The sequence below is a fragment of the Aythya fuligula genome, chromosome 4 (assembly GCF_009819795.1).
Source record: "Aythya fuligula isolate bAytFul2 chromosome 4, bAytFul2.pri, whole genome shotgun sequence".
Classification (NCBI taxonomy): Eukaryota; Metazoa; Chordata; class Aves; order Anseriformes; family Anatidae; genus Aythya; species Aythya fuligula.
The window spans coordinates 67,270,448-67,283,071 of record NC_045562.1 but is presented as its reverse complement, the minus strand read 5'-3'; the positions used below and the strand labels follow the sequence as shown (position 1 = coordinate 67,283,071).

At 37.8% G+C, this 12,624-nt stretch overlaps 1 protein-coding gene across 1 annotated transcript in view; it reads left to right on the top strand.

The window, feature by feature from the left end:
- RGS12 (regulator of G protein signaling 12) overlaps positions 1–12,624 on the top strand; it is an 85,384-nt gene that overhangs the window by 34,783 nt on the left and 37,977 nt on the right. Inside the window, 1 exon segment of the mRNA XM_032187266.1 lies at positions 8,881–8,902. Within this exon segment, the coding sequence (XP_032043157.1) occupies positions 8,881–8,902 (22 nt within the window).

Below are 12,624 nucleotides of genomic sequence, written 5' to 3'. Positions count from 1 at the left end.
AGGAAGTGGAGGGAGGGTGGAAGAGAAAAACAGATCGACCATATCTGGGGTCTTTACCCCTTCCCACAGTTTAGCTTGTAAGCAGATGGATGTGGGTTTAGAAATGTCGTCTTTGGTGTATCTGAATAAGTTTTTTAAAGCTGTTGTGCCATATTTTAACACTTTCCATTAATAGCTTTGTAAATTAACATTCCTTTTGCTTTCAACCTTTGAACCTGCCTGGTTTACAGATATGATACACAAAATCATAAGATTTTGAAGCTGGCAGCTGCTAAAATAATCTATGGAGTATAGAGGTAAATGATTTTTTTCAAGGGTTTTCAGAATCTCATGACATTTCATAGTCATTATCATTAACTGATATTGTCTAATTGGTAGAGTTTCTTGTCAGTAGTGTCACTGTATGGAAAAAATGTGGACATACGATGCTCAGTTCTTCAGTGAAATAAAATCAACAGCTATAGAGGTCTGTTTAAACTAAGGGATCATTAGGTTTATAATGCCGACCAGGAGTGCCTAGGATGTACAAAACGTTGCCCACACACGGTTGTTCCCAACCGTGCTCCACCACAGGGGCTCTGCTGCAGTGCTAGTCTTGCTGTTACATCCAATTACATGTAGGTATTCTTATTTTTTCCCCTTAATCACTCTGATGTACTTGTGGGTCGAAAACACACCTGTTAAAACCGTGCTGGCACATTTGGGCATTGCAGGTGATTCCTGCAGGACTTAGGTTTATCGTTAGCTGAACACTATGGATAAAAGGCTTTTCTGTGTTACCCCAAAGGGGAGTTCCCAGCACAGCTCTCCACTTGTGCTTTTCACTGATCCGATGTGAGGATTACTATGCATGCTATCACCTGTATATTTGTAATGTTGCTCTCTGGTTGTTTAAGGTATTGACTGACAGTGAAAAGACATTCTGCAGCCCACTTGGTTTCATGTCAAGAAGTATGCGATATTTAAACAGACCTAAGTGGCCTTTTTTCATTTAAAAATATATAGTTTTAATACTCATACACACAGAAATGGCTCTTCTCTGCAAGTATCATGGGATATTTCCTACATCTTTATTTTAGGATTTTATAGAACGTATTCCTTCCTATCAACCTCCCTATTTGTTTCCATTGCTTTTCTTCATGGCATCAAACACTAGGGGAAGGCAGCACTGTGAAATGCAATGGGGTGCCTATTCAGATAACTAATCAGTTAATAAATGAGCATTGGCCATGGCAGCAGATTGCTTGTGTCTCTGGAATGCTTGTTAAAGCATGGTTCCTCCCTTTGCATCTGTAATTACCTTGAAATTTCTTCTCTGCTCACTCTAAATTAAATCTGGGAGATTGAGTTGCTCAGTTTACTGAGACTTTTCATCCTAAATTTGGAAGCAGGACGATGTGCGGACTTGGACTGCCTTTGGCAAGCCAGTCTTTCTGTGAGGTTCTGAGTAAAAGCTCTTCACTTCTTTTTGCCTCAGTTTCTCTCCGTGACAGTTCAGAGCAATATTCACCTTCTTCCTGGTGGTTTTATAGCAGGGCTGATCCTCGGAACCAGATGGGTGGATGTGGGGGATTCCATGTGCTGCCCTGAAAGAGGGAGATCCCCCTTACTAAGCTACTGCTCGTAAGTCCGCCTTGGCTGCAAGGACATCCCACTAGCATAAAAATAATAAAAAAAATGTTTACTAATCATTCTCAATTTGTAATTCTGGCAATTATTTTTAGCAAAACTGGCATTCAGGTCACTTCAAAAGTACCAGAAAGGGATGTGTCGGGTACTATCACCATTTACTTGAGCACGGCAGCAAACTTCAGGATATCCTATACTTTCCATACCCGGTCTCCTGAAGACACTATTACCGCAGCAAATGAGGAGCACTTCCCTCTTGCATTACAAGTAGCTGCTTTTGCTCTCTCTCCTTAAGGCGCTGTGCACAGAGCTGCCTTGACATCAGTGAAGCATAGGCTGGGGTAGCGAAGAAGGAAGGGCAGAATATCCCTTGATTTCTGCAAGGAGGATTTTGTCTTTAGTGACAGCAGGCTGCACCTAGCTCTGGCAAAGATGCCAACTTTCCTTGTACTGTGGATTTTTACCTGCAATTGGCAGTGTGAACCACTGGAAAGTTAAGCAGAATTGACCGTCCGAGGTCTTATTTTATCCTGGCTTGCATTATGTAAACCTCTGAAAATAATGATTTACAACGTAAATGTTTCTATAAGTAACGTTAGGGTGATTAACTAATGTTTGGCTGAAAACTATTTTGGAAATCTGCTTTCTCAAGCTCAGGACTGCTGCACGATTCAACTTCATTTTATTTTCCTGATTTTCGTATAGGAAACGCTTTAAAATACAATCAGCTCGATTTATATAAAACGATCTAGCTTTTCTGGTGAGAGATAATTGAGATCTAATCTGAATCCCTGACGAACCACAGCTTCCTGCATTGGCCTGTTGCTATGGGTAACATAAAGGGAGTAAAATAGAACTTCATACGAAATGCCTTTAAACTTTACTGGCATGTACAGGCATGGAATAGGGCTGAATTTTTTAGTTTAATCTTTGAGAAGCTGATGTGCTAAGGAAATGCTTTTTCCATATTAAGTGAAGATGAATTTAGGAAGAGTACTGTTAGGAAAAATAACTGCTGTTTCTTATGAAGAGCGGGTAAGTGATATGAATTATATTTAGCTAAAGCAAGGCATCGTTGCAGTGAGAAATTAGAAGGGGCTATTGTTATTGGCAAGAAAACAGAGAAGAATGTTATCAGCTTCAGAATGCTTTTTATTTAGCCTTTCAGCTTTTTTGCTTTAAAGTATTTGAGTTAAAATTCCTTTCTAAATGCAAACATTTGGCTATATTATCATAGAAGAGTGAAGGGAACCTTACTGTACCAGCTAACCTTCAGATTTTGAGATGTATTTATGAACTGTGCCCAGTATGTATAAAGCTAAAAGATCAGAGAGTTTATAATCTGTGTCTGTTTTCTTAATTCTGTGCAGTGTATGTTGTGCATGCTTTCTGTACCATTATATCAATATTATTTCTGTAGGTAAACTGCATATATTTTTGTATATATCTTTATTAACATAATTTAAGAGATGGATTTGATATTTAAGCCACTGTGTTCATACATGATAAGATTGGTTTTGACTGGGGTAAAAATGTTGAACATTTATTTCTTAAAGGATTTCACATCATTACTGTTCATGTGTTGTTTTTATAGACTCAAATGTACAGTAGTTGTGTTTTTTTTTTCTTTCTTTGTGAATTCGTACCTCTCTAATACTTTTGTATTAGCTATTGTAAAAGCACTTACTGGGTGGCAGAGAATTGAAAAGCTAAATTATGTAAGACTTCTCCTTTAAGAGGCATTGCAAAGGGACATCCTTTTCATAGATTTCTATATCACTAAGTTAATTGCAATCATATTTTAAACTGAGGATAAAAATAATATTACACTAATGTTTAGATGAGATATATATGTGAGGTTACTTATTAGCAGGAAAATCTAGAATTAATATGTAAGTAATATGGATTTGGTTTTGATTTCAAATGTTAGGGCAATGTTAACTGTATTTTGAGGCATTATCCCCCTCCCAGAGATCATCAGAGTTCCTGGCATTTGTACAATGTTAATACTGTACTGCATTTAAAGGATAACAATGCATGTAGGCAAAGACAGTCCCAGAGTAGCGTGTCTTAAGATCTGAGGACCTGCTTGCAAAAGCAGGGGACCCTTGGCAAAACGAGAAGTTGCTCCAGGTGTTGTGAGGAGGACTTGGAACAAAGCTGGCTGCAGGAGGCAGCTGGCTGGGTGCTGGGCTTTCCCTGAGCTCAGGGACAGGATGTTTGAAAGTTGGCTTTCATATCGAGTCTGTAGGTATTCAGTGCTTTGTCTCCTGAAGAACGTGACAAGTGTCCCAAAGTTATTTTGTATATTGAAATTATATGAGCTAATCAGTTTAGAAGGTCAGTGGAGCTAGGGAAGCTATTCTATGCTGAAATGCCTAATTAGAGGGGCTTTTGGAAAGGAGAGGGCAGTGTAAAACTGTAATCAGTAAGTCTAACAGCCTCCACAGGCAGCAGTCAGAGAGCTCTGGGTGCTGCAAAAAGTCAATGCCTATGTTGGAAGAAAGAGTGCTTTAGAAAGGACACACAGAGGTCACTTATAAATCAAATCCCCTTTCCCCCGAATCTTTCTGGATGCCCATAAAAGAGATAGATATTTGTTTAGTCTGTGATTTTGTCACGGGTAGGGTAGCAGAGAACAGTATTTTTTCACTCTGTTTAAAGCTTTTTATCCCTGTGTGTCTCAGAAATAGTTCAAAATATATATGGCTTTTTTTTTTTTTCCCCTCAGGAAGGCACTCACCCACATTCTATTAACAGAGATGATTTCATGTTGCTCCGTTTTATTGTTAAGGCCTGGCATTTCCTAGCGTGTGTCACCCCTCCCAGTCCCCTCATCTTTCCCTTTGTTTTCCTTGAGCACTTGAGCATGACTATTGACTTGGATGACAAATCCTGAGGAGGTGAAAAAGGACATTTTGTGTTGAGTTATCTGGGTAGTCTGTACACATGGCTTTAGTTCTTCAAAATAGAGTCTGGGATATGGCCAGAGTATTTTTTTTGTTGTTGTTTTTCAGCATCATGGTTTTGTGGCAGAGCTTGTTGGTACTTAGTTAATTACCTGGGACCTGATCCATGTAAAGGTGGACTCTCTCTGGATCTAAGCGGATTTCCTGGATGAGAGTTTTTGTCAGCTGAAAGATGTCATCAAAGTAGTGTCATGCAGTGGTGCACGCATCTCACATGTTAGAGACCATGGGAGCTAACAGGTACAGGCTGCTTCAACCTTTTGAACTGCATTCTCCTTTATGCCCTCTCTCCATCTCCCCCCTGTTGTTGGGGCTATGTTGTCTGGATCTATTCTGGAATAAGAAGTTTATATCCTCATAAAGTAGTCTTCTCCCTGTTAATTACTGTAAGCTAATCCTCTTTTAGCTGTATTGCAAGCAGATCCTGAACATGACATCAAAAACCTCATGGGCCCTTCTGGTTTTTCCACCTAGCAAAGAGAGGTGATCCAAAGAGAAATTTTACATGTTTTCCCTTAACCAGAACCTTATGCTATCTAATATATGCTGAAGCATTTGCCGTTTTACAGAGACCTAAAACGTCTGGTATGGTGTGTGCTAACTGAGTGGGAAGCCGTTGCTCAGCTTGCTCGCCCTGGCGCTAAGCTCCTCGCTTGGATCCCAGGGATCAAGATCTTGCCCTGAAGTCTAGGGAAGAGACTTGCATCCACCACCGCTGGCGTGTGTGTGTCTGCACAGCTCAGCTGCTAATCCAGCCGGAGGAGCAAGCAGAGTTCCGGTGAAGAGACACCCTGGAAGACATTTTTGTGCTCCTAAATTTGACTTCTTTTTAACATTTTGGTACTTGTTGCCATCAGGCTCCTGGCACACACCACGGGCTTTTCCCTAAACCAGTTTGGAAGTCAGAGTAATTTGAAGAACTAATTTAAGTTCTTATCTGGTTGCGAAAGACTTGAGGGTTGAATACAATTCAGATTTTATCTTGGAGTGATAGTTCATATAGTCCACAAAAAGAAAGAATACATATATCCTGTCATTTGTCCAGCCTTTTTTTTTTTTGACCTTCACCTTGACCCTACCTGGCACAGGCTCATATGGTATCTTTCCTCATCTTTCAGAAATGGCTACATAAAAGAACCATTCCATTTTATTGCTTTGCAATAGTTATGTTTTCTAATAGGTACTTCCTAGTAGGTATATGGTAAGTGTTAGATTTCATCAAAAAATCAATTTTTATATATATAGGAGATCAAATTTTGTCCTGAAGAGCCTCCAGTGGTGGTGAGCATGAACAGTGAAGAATGAAAACCAGCCCCCACCATATACCGAATTTTTAAAATGAGATCATCATAGTATTTAAAAAAATCTGGTCTTGCAACTTACACCTGTGGACAAATCTAGACAAGTTTCAGCTGAACAGTTTAGAAGAAAAACTGCTTTGTCTAAATGTGGACTGTATGCAGTTTCTGACAGGTTTATATTAAGATTTCTAAGTATTCACAAACATGTTTGGAACACATTACTGTACATTCTTGCACAATAATTACAAGCTTTAGTTTCCAGCTGGCTTTGTTGAATTAAGTGGATTGAGTTCAGATACGTAGCTGAATTTAAAGAAACGTTCTTATAATAAATGTAGGTCTGTGATCTAAAAAAGTAAAGTGATATTCTTGGAAAGTGCTGGGTAATTTTAGAGGAAGCCAAAGGGAATTTGGAATATCTTAGAACAAAAAAAGGTGGCTGGTATTTAGATGAGAAATTCTGTTCTTCCTATGGGTTCAATTTTTTTTTTTGGTATGTTTAAACATAACAATTACTAAGGCGGCCTTGCTTAGAGAAATTTTGAGATATTGATATATGCAATTAGCATGCATTAGCCAAAGCATTCAAAATAAACAAACAGGCAAAGCCAGCTCATGGTGTGTAGGAGGCCCACTGCCTTAACAAGCTAAATGGCTTTAAGTAAAACTCCATCTCACTGTCCACAAAATGTAATTAAGTGGTCCTATCACTGCAATTTTTCACTGTAATAATCTTTTCTGCAAAATCACACCATTTTTCCAAAACTAGTGGAAATATTCTTTTTCTATCATGAGAACCCTGCTAATTTATCTTCTTACCTTTCACAAACATGAAGGAGAATCATACTTGGTGTTTTCATCTAGATTCATGGAATTTGCCAAAATAAATGACTGTTTCTAAAACGTATACATTTTGAAAGTAGATTTTTTTAATTTTTATTTTCTGTCTTCTATGTAAAGTGATGCTACTACTTTATTTTCTTAATTCTTTGAGAAAAAAAGATTTTTATTTATCAGCTCTTCAAGAAGCTGTTCAAGAAGCCTTTAGACAGTGCTCTCAGACACAAGGTCTGATTTTTTGGGCTGTCCAACCTAGAAGTTGGACTCGATCCTTGTGGTCTCTTGCAATATGGGATATTCTGTGATTTTATGGTCTGTACAGCATGCAAATAAGAAATTAGAAGCAATTCTATTGATAGCTGCCTTAAGGTAATTTGCGATCAAAGGTGAGAAGTTTAGGGTAGGTAAACACACAAACTTCAAAATTTCACAAAAAGTCTAATTGTCCTTGAAAATTTGATGTAAAATGGTTCAGGAAGGTAAATTACAATTTCTAGATTGTGAAGATGAGTTAAGTTACAAGTTATGAATGCATAATATACTTGCTAAACATCATGCAAAAGAGAAGTAGAAAAGATGTCTTACACCTCACTGAGTGCATTTTTGATAACAAATGCATTTTTGATATCCAAAACAGTGCTGTTAAGCAAGCAGGAGGCCTAGATACACATTTGACTATCTTATTATGCTTCATAGATTCACAAGCCTTTATCTCTGTGTAGTTTAACAAGAAGGGTCATCTTTTTTTTTTTTTTTTTTTTTTTTGATGGATTTGTGTTTATCTGAACTAGCACTGGAGGAATGCTGTCAATAGAGATTAGTTTAGACTTTGAAAATTCCAGAATACTTTTATGAAAAACTAGATCAGATCCTCTGCTGATTATGGGAATGATGGTGCTGCAGCAGTTTATAGAAGGCAATGTTCTTCAGATAGCATCAACAGCAGGATGAAATGCTGCAGTGAAACACAAAAATAAAGAAAGAAGGGAAAAGAAATTATTTGTTTAAAGATTACTAAAGGTTTTTGTGGATTTTGAGGGGGAGAGGGAATGTTTATTACCAAGGTTGACAAATTATGGATAGGCAGCTTTTCTCTTGAGCTGTGTTTATATGCCTGGTTTTTCTTCTGTGTGTTTTCTGTCTTGGAAATATTACAGGTATATATAAGGCATTCTTTCCTAGCTCTTTAAGCAGACATACAAAACAGAAGAGTTAATTTTGAACTATTTAGGAAGTTATTTAAGGCTCAGTGATGCTTTAAATGATCGAGGAAAGATTCTCCAAGATTATTTCCAAGTTAAACTAATAATAAGTTTTAACAGCCACTGAAAATCAGTACTAGCTTCAATCTAAAAATCAGCTGTCCTTCCAGTCTTTCACTCAGCTGAGTGTTGAGGTGCCAGCTCTGGAGGACATGGTTGGGAAGCTTTCACCTTGTTGATTTTTAGAGAAATCTTAGCTGCCTTGAGGTAGTTTGCTTTCAAAGGTGAGATGGTTAGGGTTGATAAACACACGAACTTCAACATTTCACTAAGAAGTCTAATTGTCCTTGAAAACGTGATGTAAGATACTATTAGAGATGGTGAGGAGTTCTACCTCAGTCCTAGCTTATTGAAAACACTCCTACACCTTTCTGGCTCTGTGGAAGTCAGAAACCATCAGCAGGGGAAGTTTTCAATCTTCTGACTGCTAAAACATCTGACTTTTAATTTTGATTCCACCTATCTCCATATAATGCAGCAAAATAAGGTCTGTGAGGTGTTCTTTTCATTTTAAGTCCTTGCTGGTCACTTTTGAGCTATCTGCTTTCTCCTATACACCAACTGATGGACTTTATTAATCCAAAAAGGACGTTGAAATCACTGCTGCTACTCACAGCAGGAAGTACTTTGTCAGTAAATATTTGTGGGATCAAGTTCCAGGAGTGGTTTAAAGGACAGGGGAGATTTTCATGGTGGGGAGGAAACACCTGTGAGAAAATAACAGCTGGTATATTTAGGTTTTCGTCTCTCACATTATCTGTTATATTAACAATATGATGATAAAATTAACTAACACTTCAAATAATCTGTGAAGCTCAGAGATTTCTAATACTTGTCATGAAACTTAAGTAACACTTATTTTTCTCTTTCTTATTGCAGTCAGCAACTGTCTCTGATGGAGGTAAGCTGAAGCATGTTTTTACTTTTACAACAAAAAAGAATCAATTTTTCCCCATTAAGCAATGTAGCATGTGGTAAATAAGGTGATATGTTACAAGATGTGAGTCCGAAGTGGTGCAGCACTTTGTGACTTCTGCAGGAGCTACACCAGTGGAAATGCTGCAGGATTATGTTCACGTGCTTTCACTGATTTGATTTTTTCTGTGTGTGTGTATGGCATATATCTCCCTATATACGTGTTTTTATTATAACTAGGATTCTTCATTCATAATAATGAAAAGGCAGAGCTAGATGTCTTTCATATAATTGGATGCTAGATAAAATCTTCTTCTCTATTTTATTGTCCCTTACAAACACTGCTGGCTTTTGAAGAGAGATGCACTAGCTGCTAAATTATAATCTGTTGAAGTCAAAAAGGTTAAGGTTGAAATTTCTTTATAGTGTGATGCCTTTTGAGAAGGGGGTAAGTAATTTGATAATTGTAAAATCCCAGCATAAAGCTTTTGCAGTCCTGGAGTACTTCTAAGTAAGCTCCTCTTTGCGTCACCTAAGCTTGTTTGTTTTGATTTTAAAATGGCTTTAATGCTTTAAAGGACTGTCCACTCTTTGTTAAACATTAGAAGCTGATTTCTCTGAATCTTTGAAGTTAATTGAAACAGTTTAAGTATGCTTCCTTAATGGAATAAAGAAATGTGTGTAGTTTAGAGTATAAAAGAGATGGTTTTTCTCACTTGTCTTGCTTGGCAGGAATTGGTTCAATTGATCCTCCAGAGAAATTCACTTACATACATATTGTTATGTTTGGTGTTCTTTCACAACACTAAAAAGACAATTTTCTTAGATATGAAGGAGACAAACTGTTCTAATTAGTGCTGTAAAGCTGAAGAAATGTTGTAAATGGTAAGGATAATTTTTTTATATTACATGAAAATATAAGTGCAAAAGTGGCAATAGTCTTCACAAAATTCCATCATGTCTTAATTTCTGATTTCTTGCAATATTAAAATTACAGTTGAGAAATATTATTGTTTTAGTCCTTTGGGTAGAGCCGTTTTCCAATGGCTGGCTGACTCATTGTAAGGTATTTTTCTTCTCCACTGCTGACAGTCTACTGCTCTAACAGTACTTCTGTCCCGATGAGAAGCTAGACTCTGTAATGTATTTGTCTGATCTGCAAAGTGGCAACAGAATGAAACAGAAAATAATTGTCTGTTCTGCTTTCTATGTCTAAAATACAGCCGTTGTTTTTGTGGGAAAAATATGTATTTTTCCCTGGATGATACCTCTTTGATATAAACATCAAGGAAGACAAAGCACAGACTTCCGGTTGGATGTAGTTGGATTAAATTCCAGGTGCTGATGGACAAAAAAGTTGATTGATCTTTTTTAGCTAAAAGTAGGATGCACTTGTGTCTCTTTTCCTCGAAGGTTCTCCTCCTATATTAGTGAAAATTGTTTTACTCCTGTTGCCTACCCAAACTTGGAGATCCCTGTGATATTACTCATCTGATAGTCATTTCAAGCTTCCAGCTGAAAGTTTATTTTGAAGATCAGACTTATTTTCAGTTTTTCCAGTATGGCTACTTGCATTTCTTTCCAATTCCATAGGTAACTGTGTTTTCGCAGTTAATTCTATCCAGTTTTGTGAAGAATTGAAATCTGAGGGCCCTGTAGGTTGCAGAGGGGAAAGAACAGATAGGAATGTATAAGTATTTTTCTGCCAAGTTGTATGACCTACTATTTTTTCAGCTAGTGCTGAAGATTTAACACGGACTCTCTTCATTCTTAAATGGTACCCAGTGAAGAGGGGGCATAATTTATGTAAGATGCAGTAGTTGAGCTCTGATAAGTAATATTGAATAAATGCTTGAATACCAGAAAGAAGTTTGGAAAAATAAGAACCAAAGAGAATATACCCAGAAAAACTGAAATGAAGGAAAATCCTAATCCATTTCATTGAGTAAAAGCTCTGATTCACGTCTGAATTACATTTTCAGGCTTTCACTTTTATTGAAATTGTCACAGCACTGAAGTTTTCCGATCTTCTCCAATTTCACTAATTCATTAATAGATCCACAGATTTGCACATTTTAGAGAACATCTAAATTAGAGAGATTTGCACCACTGTAGCTATTAGTATAGCAGTGTGTATTTCTCTCCCTAGACTAAGAGTGTTTGTACATGTGTATGGTATAAACGTTGTTAAGCTTCAGTCTGGGAAGGGAAATTGATGTTTGAAAAGTAATAATAATGTGTTTATATACATCCTTTCCGTATAATAGGAGGCACAACTCTCTCTGCACATCTTTTTTCCAAAGTCAATTAAGCCTCGTGTCATATGGATTTTATTGCATCAGAGACAGGCACTGGAAACCATCTACCCCTTGTAAAAGTTTTACATGGTAACTCTGCTTAGGCAAGGCTATGATGTTGTCATTAGCTTAAACTACGTGCTTGGGCTTTGTGAAAGGGGTAAAAGATACGGATCCTTGAGTTAACGGTGTTTCCAGAGATACTACAGAGATGCCTGCTGCAACTCTACCTGTATCTGACCTGCTTAATGAATTGCAGACAATCAGAATGCAAACTGTAATACTGCTGCAAGATCACTGCTATAGATCAGTTACAGCACCTATGCTGTGGGAACAGTAGAAACCATTTTATGTTACTACAACCAAGGGTAATTAGCAGATTGCTCCTACTTCCCACCCTGGAAACTATACGTTTCTGCTACAGCAGGAGTAGGAGCGTGCTGACACAGCATGCCCCAGCCTGGCTGACGTTTTGAGCGCAGCGCAATCTAAATCATCTTAGGGATGATCATTAGTCCCCAGCTAATTTCTGGCTTTCACTATTGATACCTGCCTAGACGGCACTTTACAAAGGGCAAACCTTAAGGTCAAAGGGCATGTAATAAAAGTACACCGTCATTCATCTCCCAGACAGATGGTCCCAGGTGGTGAGGTATCTTAATAGCTCTATTAAGAATCTCTAACTCAATTCTTACCTGCTATTCCCTACAGAGATCAGTTCCGCGATGCTGAAGTCTATTATTTCCACATCCCAAAGTACATCAGATACTATAGGCATGTCTTTTTCCTGAGATACCACTTTGCTGTTGCGTCAGCTCACTTCTGGTTTTAGTGTTCATCATCCAGAAAGAATTTCCATAAGGAAAAGGTCCTAAAGAATCTTTTGAAAGGAATCTGATGTTTCAAATACATTTTTACATTATCTATTATTCTAAAAAGTAACTAAAGAAGGTAGCACAAGAAATCCATAATGATATCCAAAATAAAACAAACCACTACCATTTACACTGTAAATACAGAGGCATTATTTCCTCCAGCAGGTATATGACTTATTTTTCAGTTCCGTTGGCAGTGCGTGCTGTAGCTGTGTTCCACTCTAACATAAATAATTCAAGCTCCTTTAGCAGCAGTGGCAAAAGGTCTTTTCTTTCAATTATTTATGGAGCATTTTTATAGTGCTTTGTGTTAAGTATACTATTGGCTTCCTCTGCTTAAAGCCATGAGGGTAAAGAATCGATTTGTTTAGAATGGTGTAAAAAGCTACCAGGAATTGCCGGAGGAGGACGCGTTAGCTTCCCTTATCCCAAAGTCGCAGAGGAGCAATGTGCCGGGCAGTGAGGCCAGCCTTCACCCAATGGGTTCCGGGACGTTACAGCTGAACTTGGTATGGATTCAGAAGGATGGCTGTCAG